General features: G+C 36.7%; 1 protein-coding gene across 1 annotated transcript in view; it reads left to right on the forward strand.

Moving 5' to 3' along the window:
- The window catches only part of LOC124556808 (tubulin alpha-1 chain-like), a 38,519-nt gene extending 33,187 nt beyond the window's left edge, over positions 1 to 5,332 (forward strand). Inside the window, exon 4 of the mRNA XM_047130826.1 lies at positions 4,367 to 5,332. Within this exon, the coding sequence (XP_046986782.1) occupies positions 4,367 to 5,188 (822 nt within the window). The 3' untranslated portion in view covers positions 5,189 to 5,332. The remainder of the gene's footprint in view (positions 1 to 4,366) is intronic.
- The last annotated feature ends 10,700 nt before the right edge of the window (positions 5,333 to 16,032 follow it).

A 16,032-nucleotide genomic window follows, 5' to 3' on the forward strand; every position in this document is an offset into this window, starting at 1 on the left:
GGAAAAGATAAAAGATTTTCGGCAGTGTAGGTTATAGTGATTAAAAGCACACTTGAGACCACACCAGACAAATGGGAACAGTCTGTCTGTACTAGCATTTTAGCTACACACTCAAGAGGACAGTGAGCTGGAGCATCACAATGTCATACTCACACTACCCTTCATACCACCAAAGGCATATCTTCCAGCCAGGGGGACAGGGTCACCTACAGGAAGTGCAGAGATATCTCATGTGACAGGCATTGTAGAAGAGCAACTGGTCCCTCAAGTCAGTCACCAATAAACCCTTATCACTCACTAAGGCTAAACTGGTGCTATAGTTCTCTGCCACCATAGCTAGGGGATTCTCTGCAGGCTACAGGCACATGTCGTGAAAGTTAATGATACTGCCCCCATGAAGGCAGCTTTGTATATGGTTAGAATGGATGACAGAAATCTCAGCACAAGGGTGGCTTGTGGGATGAGCCAGTGATGAAACTCAAGCCCAGCATGTTTTATAAGTGATAATGACAACTGCAGTTGTCTTACAGAACATTCCACTTGATCATCTGGCTTACCTCATGCTGATGGGCCACCTGCCTGTTGCTGATACCAGGGTGTGATCAAAGAGCTTTTACATCCACCTTCAAGTGGGTGTACTTTCCTTGGAACACATTTCCTTCTGTATGTACATATGACTTGTTATCAGGGATCATTTCCTGTAATTGGTCCCCATTTAGTAAAAGTGTGCTGTATAATGTTAATCACATGAACCTGTTTCAACAGATGTAAGCTTACAATGATTGTAAGTGAATACAATGCCTGAGGTACAGAAATACCATATTTTTCAACAAATTAAAATTTAGCAAATAAATTGTGGATCCACAATATCCCAATGAAATACACATGTTTCCATTGGTGTCACAGGTCACTGGTCATTGACAGCTAGTTACTTGTGTGTTCCAGGGTTCATAATTTTTACCTGTTGCTGTGATACAAAAATAGTCAGTTTTAATAACAGTACATCTTCTCAACAAAAAATATGGCAGCATGCCATTTACATGATTCCTTTCTTTTGTGTGCATACAGTGGCCTATGATTAAGTATGTTCATTTTCATTGTCATTGTCTTACACACACACAAACACACAAAATTTGGAAATTTGTGGTAAGTTCCTAAGGGACCAAACTGCTGAGGTCATGAGTCCCTAGGCTTACACACTACTTAATGTAACTTAAACTAACTTACGCTAAATAAAACACACACACCCATACACAAGAGAGGACTCAAACCTCTGACATGGGGAGCCATGCGAACCGTGGCAAGGCACCTCAGACTGCAGGGCTACCCCATGCAGGCCTGGCTTTGGCAGCCAGAGACAGTAGTCACATGTGTGTGTGTGTGTGTGTGTGTGTGTGTGTGTGTGTGTGTGTGTGTGTGTGTGTGTGTGTGTGTGTGTGTCTATATATACAGGGTGGTCAGTTGACTGTGACTGGGCCCAAATAACTCACGAAATAAGCGTCAAATGAAAAAACTACAAAGAACTTGTCTAGCTTGAAGGGGGAAACCAGATGGCGCTATGGTTGTCCCACTACATGGCGCTGCCATAGGTCAAACGGATATCAACTGTGTTTTTTTAAATAGGAATCCCCTTTTTTTATTATATATTTGTGTAGTACATAAAAAAATATGAATGTTTTAGTTGGACCACTTTCTTTGCTTTGTGATAGATGGTGCTGTAATAGTCACAAACATATGGCTCACAATTTTAGATGAACAGTTGGCTACAGGTAGGTTTTTTAAATTAAAATACAGAACGTAGGTACATTTGAACATTTTATTTCAGTTGTTTCAATGTGATACATGTACCTTTGTGAACTTATCATTACTGAGAATGCATGCTGTTACAGCATGATTACCTGTAAATACCACATTAATGCAGTAAATGCTCAAAATGATGTCCGTCAACCTCAATGCATTTGGCAATATGTGTAGCGACATTCCTCCCAACAGCGAGAAGTTCGCCTTTCGTAATGTTCGCACATGCATTGACAATGTGCTGACGCATGTTGTCAGGTGTTGTTGGTGGATCACGATAGCAAATATCCTTCAACTTTCCCCGCAGAAAGAAATCTGGGGATGTTAGATATGGTGAACGTGCAGGCCATGGTATGGTGCTTTGACGACCAATCCACCTGTCATAAAATATGCTATTCAATACCTCTTCAACCACACGCAAGCTGTGTGCTGGACATCCATCATGTTGGAAGTACATTGCCATTCTGTCATGCAGTGAAACATCTTGTAGTAACATCAGTAGGACATTACGTAGGAAATCAGCATACATTGCACCATTTAGACTGCCATAGATAAAATGGGGGCCAATTATCCTTCCTCCCATAAATCCGCACCATACATTAACCCGCCAAGGTCGCTGATGTTCCACTTGTCACAGACATCGTGGATTTTCCATTGCTCAATAGTCCATATTATGCCGGTTTACGTTACCGCTGTTGGTGAATGATGCTTTGTTGCTAAATAGAACGCGTGCAAAAAATCTGTCATCATGCATAATTTCTTTTGTGCCCAGTGACAGAACTGTACACGATGTTCAAAGTCATCGCCATGCAATTCCTGGAACATAGAAATATGGTATGGGTGCAATCATTGTTGATGTAGCATTCTCAACACCGACGTTTTGAGAGTCTTGATTCTTGCACAGTTTGTCTCCTATTGATGTGCGGATTAGCTGCAACAGCAGCTAAAACACCTACTAGGGCATCATCATTTGTTGGAGGTCATGGTAGACATTTCACATGTCGCTGAACACTTCCTGTTTTCTTAAATAACGTAACTATCCGGTGAACGGTCAGAACACTTGGATGATGTTGTCCAGGATACCGAACAGCATACATAGCACACGCCTTTTGGGCATTTTGTTCACAGTAGCCATACATCAACATGATATTGACCTTTTCTGCAATTGGTAAATGGTCTATTTTAACACGGGTAATTTATCACGAAGCAAATACTGTCCGCAGTGGCGGAATGTTACGTGATAGCACATACTTACACAAGTTTTGTTCTTTGTAGTTTTTTTAGTTTGACACTTATTTCGTGAGATATGTGGCCCAGTCACTATCAATGGACCACCCTGTGTGTGTGTGTGTGTTGTCTAACTCTGAAGAAGGCCTTTTGGCTGAAAGCTTCCTTGTTTAGCTGTCCTTTTAGTGTGCCTGTCTGTGACACATTTCCATTACATGGTGTCTAGCAGTCTATTCCTTTCATAATATTATGATTATTCCATCCTGGATTTTCCATTGTTTCATTTCACTGCTTTCTGTGCCACACCAATGCTGTGTTATGGATAGTGTATGTCCTTCCTCCTCTAGTATTATATGTATCAATGTTACAATTGTTTAACAAACTTCACAATGTACTGTAAGGCTATCGTCATAGTGCTCAACTGTTTACAAGAGGTTCCAGACTGGACACCACACATTATCCTTACAGTATGCTTTTATGCAACACAAAGATTTTTCCTCACTTCTGAGTTATAGTAAAATATGATGCCATAAGACATTACTGAATGAAAACAGAAAAAGTAAGTTAACTTTTTTAAATTTTCATGTCCAGAATTTGATGTTGTATGTAATGAAAAAGTTGCAGAGCTAAGACATTTAAGACCTATACCATAACATGTGACTTCCAGTTCAGGTTATTATAAACATAAACACAAAATAATTTAGAATATTCTTTTTCATTTATTGGTTTACCCTCACGAATTACTTCTAATGACATGGTTGTGCCTTATGCAGTACTGAGTTGTATGATCTTTTTTTTTTTTTTTTTTCCCCAGTGAGAGACCATTTGCAGAGAAGTTATAAATTTACACACATAGCTAGACAGTTTATTCTGTCATAAACTAAGTCTTCATACTGTTATATTTTTCTGTTGAGGAGTTTTGTATTATGCCATTTTACTGTTGAAAAGAACACTTATGCCTACTTTTCTTTGCCCCCCGCCCCCCCCCCCCCACACGTATTCGGGATCAAGCATGTTATGGGAATTTCCTCATTGTGGACAGTATGTTCACATTTTTTCCTATTTGTCTTCACATTCATCATTTCCCCTTATGGATGGCTGGAGAGGACTGCCACAATTGCCACCTACTTATGCACCGTTTAAAATCTAGTCTTTGTGTTTTAACATCTTAACTTTCATGTGTTGTCTATCTGAAACTGACATGTGGTTAAAAGCCAGAATTCACTAGAAATGCAGGGAATCATTGGCACAAAAATGAAATAAATGCAGATTATAAACCTTTCATATTTGAGTTTATAATTAAGTAGTGCAGCATTATAGTGAAAAATGCTTTTTGTTTCAGGTTTCAACAGCTGTTGTGGAGCCGTATAACTCTATTCTTACAACACACACAACTTTAGAACATTCTGATTGTGCATTTATGTGTGACAATGAAGCCATTTTTGATATTTGCCGACGGAATTTGGACATAGAGCGACCTACATACACAAATCTGAATCGGCTTATTGGTCAAATTGTATCATCAATTACAGCCTCTCTGAGGTTTGATGGTGCCTTGAATGTGGATCTGACTGAATTCCAGACAAATTTAGTTCCATATCCTCGAATCCACTTCCCTTTGGTGACATATGCTCCAGTAGTATCAGCAGAGAAAGCTTATCATGAACAATTGTCTGTTGCAGAAATAACAAATTCATGTTTTGAGCCTGCAAATCAGATGGTTAAATGTGATCCACGTAATGGAAAATACATGGCTTGCTGTATGCTCTATAGAGGTGATGTTGTTCCCAAAGATGTTAATGCTGCTATTGCAACTATAAAAACAAAACGGTCCATTCAGTTTGTTGACTGGTGTCCAACAGGATTTAAAGTTGGAATCAATTATCAGCCACCAACTGTAGTCCCAGGTGGAGATCTTGCTAAAGTCCAGCGTGCTGTCTGCATGCTGTCAAACACAACAGCAATAGCTGAAGCATGGGCACGTCTAGATCACAAATTTGATTTGATGTATGCTAAGAGAGCTTTTGTACATTGGTATGTAGGAGAGGGTATGGAGGAAGGTGAATTTGCTGAAGCACGAGAGGATTTAGCTGCCCTGGAGAAGGACTACGAGGAAGTAGGATTGGATTCAGTTGAAGTTGAAGAAGGCCTTGAAGAGTACTGATGTTATTCCATAATCACGTGAATTTTCTTAAAACATACTCTCTACTTAAATAGGTACCAGTAAAATGCTATTTATGAACCATTCTGTAACTTATTGTTTCATGCAGTATTACATTTACATTGAAATAAATTTTTTTGCACTCCATTTCCTGTTATTATTTTATTCATTTTTTAAATCTGAGATAAAAACTTATTAATATCAAACACTATTTTTACTAATATCTATTATCTGCAACCTAACAATACAACATACAAATAATGAATTTAATGCAAGTTACAAAACTTCTCAGAGAGAATTTTTTATTGCATCCATACAAGTGGAGTCACACATTAGATATTATACTTACTTGTATTATCAGCCAGAGACAGTGGTCATGTGTGTGTGTGTGTGTGTGTGTGTGTGTGTGTGTGTGTGTGTTGTCTACTTAAGAACAAGACCTTTTGACTGAAAGCTTACTTGTTTAACAGTCTTTTTGTTGCGCTTGTCTGAGAATGAACATCTCTACGATATTGTGAGTGGAAATCTACCCTTTTAATAATATTGTCATTGTCATGGATATTTTTAATTGTTTGATTTTACGTTTACTAATAGTGACATACAAGCATGCTTCTTTGCCTGATATACAAGCCCTGCTCTCTTATTTCCCTAAGAGTTTTTCTGCATATTTGATAGGATGACCTGAACAAAAAGTGCTACAACAATGTTCAGTTGACTGTAATGTATTATATTCACAGTAAAAAGCATTTGACTGTGGCTAAGACATTTCCCCCATAAACTTTTAATGAGGAATGCTATTTCAGCCAGTTTAGCCAGGTATGAGAACTTCTTCATTGTATCTTTTATTTATTGTTAATTTATACCATAGGTCCTTACAGCAATGAGCTCATCCAGAATTTGTCTAGATTATTATTAAACATATTTCCTTGTACATCAGTTGAACATTATGGAATGAGCACCCTTGGAATTGCTGTGGACCAAACATAGATTTTTATTCATAGTGAATGTCATTCTTATACATGACATCATGAATCTCGGCATCTATGTTACTATCAAAGAGTTAGAGTTTTTGGGTGAGGAGGACAAGAATTCCCTGGAAAATAATTACATCAGATACCAAAACAAGCAAAAAACCAAAATAAGCTGCCTTTATTACTGTCTGTGCAAGAGGCATCTTTTGGTAGACTGAAAATTTGAATTGTGTGCTGGTTCAGCTGGCTGAAACATTGTCCAAAAAAGACAAAAATTCTTGGTACAAGTTCTCAGCTGGGAAACAGTTATAATCTCTCTGGAAATTTTGTTGCATTTTATTCTGTAACAAATGTAAGAGATAAATTATGGAAACAAACTGCTTAGTCTTAGTTAAGCCATTCTCCTCCACAGCCTTTCTTCCAGAAATATTAGGTCATCAACTTATACAGGAGAGTTTCTGCAAAGTCTGGAAGAGTAGTAAAAGGTGCTCTCAGATTGAACCTTTGAGTCGGGTTATTGGGCATTCTGAGATGACTCATTTCATATGAGTATTCCATGCAGAAGGCAAAAGTATGTTTTTGAATCCCATGTGAATATACAGATATAACTTGTCACTGCAGATTCATTCAGGGAAAATTATATATTTTGTAATAATCATGAATACATAATTTTACAGTCATTACTTTAGCTAAAACGTGTACAGATACATTTCCACAGAGATGAATGTGCAATAAAATGGAAACCTAGTGAGGTGGTGCAGTGGTTAGCACACTGGACTTGCATTCAGGAGGATAACACTTCAATCCTGCATCTGGCCATTCTGATTTAGCCCTTCCATGATTTCCCTAAATTTCTTCAGGCAAATTCCGGGGTGGTACCTTTGAAAAGGCATGGCCAACTTCCTTCACCATCCTTCTCTAATCCAATGAGACTGATGACATCGCTGTTTGGTCTCTTCCCCACACAATCCAACCCAACCCAATAAAATGGAAACATAATTTAATTTGGAAGCCATCCATACATGAACATACATTTTTCAAGAGCCAGTCAAGTGAAACTGAGAAAGATGGAAAAAAGTAATACAAATAATACATTTTGTGAAATATCATTTGACACTATTCTGCTGGGGAAGTCATTGAAGGCATAACGCATTGCTCTCTTGACAGCCAAATGTGTATCATTCAGCATCTTTCTATCTATAGCCCTATACACTGTTTTATACCTATTGTGCACTAATCTCTGTTTCTTTAGAAGTTTCTTTATAGTGACTGCTTACCATGGAGGAAAATGATGCCCTCCATCAATATTCCTGGGCATTTCAACTTGATGGCACCCTGTAATTTTTGCATATTGCTTACATACCACTGTGCTTTAATTCTGGTGCTGTTTTCCAGAATGTCAAGGAGCAACAGGTCCTTGCAGTCAGTATGTATTATTGTATGTATGTCAGTATGTATTATTTCAAAATTAATTGCTATAGCTGTTAGTATATTTATCCCACTGTGATACAAGATGGTTAGTGCTTCCTGAAAAAATATTTGCGGTTGTCTATTGAAGCATAAATGTACCCTGTCATGCACATCTTTGATTAAACAAATCAATAATCACACATGTTTTCTTCAGGTCTTCAAAAACATGGAAATAACAGGGGCAGAGATCAGGGCTGTATGGAGGATGGGTAAGGGCTTCCAAGTAGAACTACTGCAGCATAAACAAAACAACAGCCTTATCCTTTTCCTCTGACTGCAAGGACCTGTTGCTCCTTGACTTTCCGGAAAACAGCACCAGAATTAAAGCACAGAGGTATGTAAGCAATATGCAAAAATTACAGGGTGCCATCAAGTTGAAATGCCCAGGAATATTGATGGAGGGCATCATTTTCCTCCATGGTAAGCAGTCACTATAAAGAAACTTCTAAAGAAACAGAGATTAGTGCACAATAGGTATAAAACAGTGTATAGGGCTATAGATAGAAAGATGCTGAATGATACACATTTGGCTGTCAAGAGAGCAATGCGTTATGCCTTCAATGACTTCCCCAGCAGAATAGTGTCAAATGATATTTCACAAAACCCAAAGAAATTTTGGTCATACGTAAACACTGCTAGTGGCACCAAAGTTAGTGGCCAGTCTCTAGTGAATGAGACAGGAACAGAAATTGAGGGCAGCAACGCAAAAGCTGGAATTCCTAACTCTATTTTCAAATGCTCCTTTATGAAAGAAAATTGAATTCAATCCTCATACCACTGAAAAGATGAGTGAAATAAGTATTAATGTCAGTGGTGTTGAGAAACAGTTAAATTATTGAAACTGAACATAGCTCCAGGGCCTGATGAATCCCTATCAGATTCTATATAGAATCTGTGGCTAAGTTAACCCCTCTTCTAGATATAATGTATCATAGATCCCTCAAGCAAAAATCCATGCCCAGTGGTTGAAACAAAGCACAGGTCACACCTCTTTACAAGAAGTTTAGAAGAACTGATCTACAAAATTACAGTCCATTATGCTTGATGTCAGTTTATTGTAGAATCTTAGAACATATTCTAAGCTCAAACATATTGGGATACCTTGAAGAGATTGACTACCTCCTTGCCAGCCAGCATTGATTCTGAAAACACTGATCATGTGAAATCCAACTTGCACTTTTGTCACGTGACGTACTTGGAGCCTTTGGATCAAGGCAATCAGGTAGATGCAGTATTTCTTGATTTCCAAAAAGCAGTTGATTTAGTACAATATCTATGCTTACTGACAAAAGTATGATCATGTGGGATATCAAGCTAAATTTGTGTTTGGATTGAGGATTTTTTTTTTTTTTTTGTAGGGCAGATGCAGCATATTACCCGGGATGGAGAGTCATAGTCAGATGTAGAAGTAACTTCAGATGTGCCTCAGGGAAGTGTGTTGAAACCCCTGCTGTTCATGTTGTATATTAATGACCTTGCAGATGATATAAATAGTAATATCAGAGTTTTTGCAGATGATGCAGTTATCTATAATAAACTACTCTCTGAGAGAAGTTGTATAAATACTCAGTCAGATCTTGATGAGTTTTCAAAGTCAAAGACTGTCAGATTGCTTTAAATGTTCAGAAATGTAAAATTGTGCACTTCACACACAAAAAATACATAGCATCCTATGACTATAATACCAATGAGTCACAGCTGGAATTGGCCCACTCACACAAATACCTGGGTGCAACACTTCGTGGGGGTATGAAACAGAATGATCATGTAGACACAGTTGTGGGTAGAGCAGGTGGTAGACTCGCATTAGTTGGTAAAATACTGGGGAAATGCAATCAGTCTACAAAGGAGATTACTTACAATTCACTTATGTGACTGGTTCTAGAATATTGCTCAAGTGTGTGGAATTCATACCAAATAGGATTAACAGGGGATATTGAACACATACAGAGAAGGGCAGCATGAATGGTCACAGCTTGTCTGATCCATGGCAAAGTGTCACAGAAATGCTGGAGGAAATGAACTGAAAGACTCTTGAAGATAGGTATAAACTATCCTGAGAAATTATGTTGACAAAGTTTCAGGAACTGGCTTTAAATGATGACACTAGGAATATATTACAACCCCCAATATATCGCTCACATAGGGATCGTGAGGATAAGATTAGAATAATTACTGCATGCACAGAAGCATTCGAACAATAATTGTTTCCATGATCCATACGTAAATGGAACAGGAAGAAACCCTAATAACTGGTACAATAGGACATACCCTCTGCCACGCACCTCATGGTGGTTTGCTGAGTATAGATGTAGATATAGATGTAGGTTCTGTTGCAGGATAGTGCCCACCCACATGTTGCCAAGGTTGTTTCAACTATGCTGCAAAAGTTTCATTGGGAAGCCTTTAGACATCTTCCATACAGTCCAGATCTCTCCCACTGTGATTACCATATTTTTGGAGCCATAAAGAAAGACATTCAAGGCCATCAATTTACTTTGGACAAAGAGGTGCACACAAGCATATATTCATGATTTTATAGGTGTCCGCCCCAGTAGCTGAGTGGTCAGTGTGACGGATTGCCGTCCTCTGGGCCCGGGTTCGATTCCCGGCTGGGTCGGAGATTTTCTCCGCTCAGGGACTGGGTGTTGTGTTGTGTTCATCATCATTTCATCCCCATCCGGCGTGCAGGTCGCCCAATGTGGCGCCGAATGTAATAAGACCTGCGATATGGCGGCCGGACCTGCCCCGCGGGGGGCCTCCCGGCCAATGACGCCAAACGCTCATTTCCATTTTCCATGATTTTATAGGTAACCACAAACATTTTTGTAAGAAGGCATTGAGCATCCTGTTTCACAGTGGGATAAATGTATTAACAATTATGACCAGAATGAAATTTTCACTCTGCAGCAGAGTGTGCACTGACATGAAACTTCCTGGCAGATTAAAACTGTGTGCCATACCGAGACTCAAATCGAGTCCTGAGTTCGAGTCTCAGTCCAGCACACAGTTTTAATCTGCCAGAAAGTTTCAACAATTATGACAATTATTTTTGAAATACTAAACAGTTTACTTTTTTCCATCTGTCTAGTTTTCATTTTTCTGTCCTTATATCAATGTAGATCCAGTAGGAAGATTATCAGATGCTTAGCTCCTTTGCTCTAAGTCGGTATTTCATAAGTTGCCTAAGTGTAACACAGTTACTGTAGCCAGGATTCTTTGAATTCATTTTATATAGCCAACAGTTTTCTTTTTTACACAATTTTCTGCACTGCAATATGCAATGAAATTCAATATCTCCAGTTTTGCCTGTTTTATTCCTTTATTGGGCTCTTCTTAATTCAAAGACTAATTAAATTTAGCAGACACTTGAACTTACAGATTATTACTGAATTTTAATTGTGTCATTTCTGCTGGTTTCCTTCCAATTTTTTTGAAGCTATTCTGGTAAAAACATGCACATTATAGCGTTTATTGGGAGACCATAAAACAGGCATGGTAGCTGTGAAAATATCATGAGCGACAGTAGCAAAGAATCTATTACAAGGTCTAATTAGTGTGCTGAAATTTTCAGTAGCTAACAAAATGCCACAGTATGGTAAATAGATGTTGCAGCCAGTGAAGTGAATAGAGTATTTAAGAAGAGAGTTGGATGTGACAATTCAAACACATTTTGTACTACAATCTAAGAGATGTTGTTATGCGACACAAATTCTCAGAAAGTCTTTAATGTGTTGTCAGGTGCTAGGTGTCAGAAAAAATCAATTATGAAAAGTGTGTTCAACAAAGTAGTACAGGAGATCCATACATACATATCTCATGTACATTTCTGAAATCTTTCTTGACAAAAAGTTCCCATTAAAATAACAATGTGTCACTGGTAAAGATATTACACCTATAGGAACTGGGATCAAGTACATGAAAGGCCTAGACTTCTAGTGTTAAATCCAAGTAATGTTGTTTCTGACGTGTAAGGGACCTATTTAGAAAAAATGGTGGCTATGACACTTTTTGAATGTTGTACACTTATATCAAGAATACCAGTAATATCAAGCAGAGTCATAGCGATGAATGTTCAAGAGTTTTCAAGTTTGTGATGTGACCTGTTGAGTGTATGTGTCTGTACAACAGAAAAGTCAGTTCTTTCCATTGCATGAGAGTGTTCACAGTGTAAAGATAATTGTATTTCCCATGTTCTTAATAAATATTTTTATGTGGTACAATCTGTGGTTGTTAACTGAAAATAAGATTGTTATTTGATAAAGTAGTGATTTGTGAAATTGGGTATGGTTGACATTAAGAAATGGGTGTTTGATGGAGAGGACTATGAGACATGGAAAAGGTGAACGGAAATGTATTTGAAGATTAAGAAATGATATACAGTGGCATCAAGACCAAAAATGAGCATGAACAAAGAAAATCTGATTACAACGAAATACATATATGGAGTCATTTCAAGCAAGCAACTGGAATTTGTGAGTGATAAGGAAAGTGAGTTTGAGATACTGAAAAAGTCTGACAAATTATACTCAAAGGAATCAACACACTGCAGATTGCTTCCAGGAATGTCAAACAAACAGAGGTTAAAAGGGTGTAGTGACTCAGCATTATTCTTCAGTATTTTTGAAGAAAACAGTGAATGAACTAATATTAGCAGGCATGAAAGTGACATAAGAGGAGCAAGTATACTAATTGTTGAGAACCATACCAGAATGTCAGACCTGTATTGGTGATTTGGTTGACATTTTGAAACAAGAAGATCACACAGATGAGCACTTTAGAAGTAAAATTCAAATGATTTATTTGAAATACTATGAAGGAAGTATGGGTATAAAATTCAATGGATTTCTCATTTAAAAAATAGAGTGAAAGGTACTAGGAGCAGTTTTGTTATGGACATGACAAAATGGAGCATTTCAAGAGGAACTGTCATTAGCCAGAAACCAGCAGAGGTTCATGGACATGTGGCAGACATCATCAAGGAGGTGGCTGAAGAAATTTTAGTCATCACAGTAGTTAAAAACCACAGAAAAACAATTAGCATAAAGGTAACAATAACTGTTAACATGCTTGAAATGAGCAATATGATTCAAGAGACTCAGCATCAAAAAGTTCAAGGCTCTCAACAAAACATAAACAACATGAGCAGCTATGTGATGACATGTAATAATATTGGCTCATGTAACAACATACAGCATGATTGGTTATTGGGTAGTGGTTGCACAGATTATGTCATTAATAAAGCAAATTATTTTTCTGAGAGTGTAACTGCAGAAGATTCTGTAAATACAAAAATTGCAGGCAGTAAAGTTTTGGAAGCTACAAAAATAGGAGATATAAGTAGTTATTTGGGCATTTATGGTGAAATGCTTAAAATGAAACGAAAAAATCTTATATGTCAAGGCACAGATAGAAATTTTGTTAGTTGTGCTAAAATAACAGGAAAACATACAAGTATACCTGTAGCCAAAAGCTTTTCATTAAGCTGGCAATGAATTTCAGTTTCTTTGGAAGAAGACAGGCTGTATACAAGCGAGGCAGAATTTATAAGAAAGTGATTAATGTAAATAGGGTGCATAGTAAAGATAGTATTACAGTACAGGAGAAATGGTACCATACACTGGGACATGTAAATTTAAACAATTTAAATACTTTTTGTAAATGTCACTTAACAGATGGACTACCAACCAATTTATCATCAGAACTTAGAAAATGTAAAGTTTGGATTTTTGAAAACAATAGAAACAAAGCAAACAAAGCATTGGAGATCATTCATACTGATTTAAATCGGTCTCATTCTACTCATGGTTTGCATGTGGAAAGATATTTTATTACTTGTATTGACAGTTACAATAAAGCAGCTAGACTCTACATTATCAAACATAAAATTCAGGATTATAATAGTTTTCTAGAATATGTTAATGTCTATTAATTTATGAAATAGGAGGGAATCATTTTAAATGCATGTTCTCGCTATGTACATGAATTAAATGGTACTACTGAAAGACACAACAGGTCAATAATGGATGCCTGGTAATGGGAACAAAAGTAAATAGGAGATTTTGGACCAATGTAGTTTGGGCAGCTGTGTACCTTAAAAACAAATGTTTAGCTAGTACCATTGAAAGGAAAACTTCTTGTGAGATATTTTTTGGAAGAAATCTAATATTAAATATTAAAAGTTGTATGGAAGTAGGGTTTCTGTATATATACTAGAATAATTGAGATGATCAAAATGGGATCATAAATCAGACTTGGAAATTTTGACAGTCTACAGTGAATTTGGATACAGAGTACTAACATTAAAAACAAAATTATCATTGTCAGACATGTTGATACTGTGGAAGAGAACTTCACATGTATGGGGCTGAAGGACTCTGATTCAGGGAGTGAACATGAAACTGCTTCTGAGTCTAGAAACATATAAAATGAGTCACTTATTGAGTAAATGGAAGAAAAGGGTATCAAGGGGTTCCAACAATTATAAACAAGGCCAAGAACAGAAGCTGAGATAGTGAACTGGAGAGTCAGTGCCTGACAGATTTAATGATTATGTCATGAAAAATTTCATTTATGTAAGCTTCTGTAGTACTAATAGTCCAGAAAATTTTAAGGGGGTGATGAATAGCAATGGCACAAAATTTCGGAAACAAACAGTCAATAACAGTAAAGGGCTTTCAACAAAAAGGTATCATGGGTGATGTTTATTCACCAGTTGCTATGATGTATATATTAAAACTTTGCTGTCATACTATTGTCAAAAAGGTTTAATTTTAGAACAAATGGATGTATAGACTATGTTTCTTAATGGTAAAGTTTCATCAGAAAATTTATTTATAGCAGCCTCCAGGATACAAGATTTGAACAGATAGGGTTTGTAAGCTAGTTAAGATGCTTTGTGGTTTGAGAGCAAGTCCTTGAGCATGGTATTATTGTTTAGGCAAGTTTTAAAAATTCTAGGTATTAAAATAAATAAAGGTGATTATTGCCTACACATCTTGATAACTGCTAATTATGTGATTTATATAATTGTGTTTGTTCATGACTTGCTAATTTGTTGTAAAAGTAAAGACTGTTTTACCAAGCAATTTCAAATGAAAGACTTAGGTAAGGTAAAGAATTATCTTTGGATTAATATTAACTATAACTGGGCTAAGAATGTAATGACTCTTTTTCAGGAAAGTCATATTGAAACTCTAGCTGAGAAACACAGGGTGAAATAAGTTACAGTGTAAACTATATGAGTAGATTTAATTTTTTTTACAATGATACTCACTTAAAATATGCTTTGTGCGTGCTGAAATACTTGTATCTAGCCAAAGGTTTGAATTTAACGTATGGAAAGATCGAAAATTTTGATCTCTTAGATTCTCTTGTAGTGGAGATTCGGCAGGTAATTATTTAAATTGTAATCCCATGTCAGTTTATGTAGTTAGATTATTTGAAAATGTAATATTTTGAAAACTTGAGAAAAAAGAAAGTGTCACAAGATCTAATACTTTCGCTTAGTTTGTAGCATTGTAAAAAACTGTCACTGAGATTAAGACAATCTAGGTATTTTGATTATTCTTTAAGTAAAGTCTTACAAGTCTATTAAAGCACACAAAGGCAATGTAGGGGCAGTCAGTATTGTCAAATATGGTGACTTTCCTAAAGTTTCAAAGTGTCTCAAAGTACGCTACCTTTTTTTGACTGAATATTATATGAATGGAATTATAGACATTTGTAAAGTATGAATGTGTATATTCATATATTTCTAAAGTAGATTCAGAAAACATTTTAGCTGATAAATTTGTAAACTTCTGAGAAACGTTCAGTATAATTGATTAAGCTTTGTTATTGCAATCTGATTATCATATAAATGTAAGGAGGCCTGTTGAAATAGAGTACTTTTATATTGAAAATATCAACAATCTTGAGAAGGTTCTTAACAAAAAGTGTTCCAGAATTTTTGTGTTTGTAGTACTGCCTGTTGAGTGTGCCAGTGTACATACCTCATACAACCTCTGAATTTTCTCAAACGTCCAATGAATGCAGTTCTTGTTACTACACTTACAGACAGACAATTCCCTCCTTTTTCTGCAATAACTATAAGCCTACCCATTTCACGGCATAATATAGGATGCCTCCTTACCATGAGGTAATTTTCTAGGATGGCCTATGGCTGTGCATCTGAGGTATGACTTGTGAGGTTTTAACTCATTGAAGTTCTAATATGTATACCACATAGGTTGATAATGACCCTGGCTAAAATCGTAATAACTATTACCACATCTTATACCATTAGGCATAAATACACATTCTCCGTAGGTGTCCCTGAACTGTCTTAACAACTGTTCTACATTAGGTTTGTAGTACCACAATTCTTCTAATACAATAACTGCAACCGATGCATTTATTTTGTTT

The sequence above is a fragment of the Schistocerca americana genome, chromosome X (genome assembly GCF_021461395.2).
Source record: "Schistocerca americana isolate TAMUIC-IGC-003095 chromosome X, iqSchAmer2.1, whole genome shotgun sequence".
NCBI lineage: Eukaryota > Metazoa > Arthropoda > Insecta > Orthoptera > Acrididae > Schistocerca > Schistocerca americana.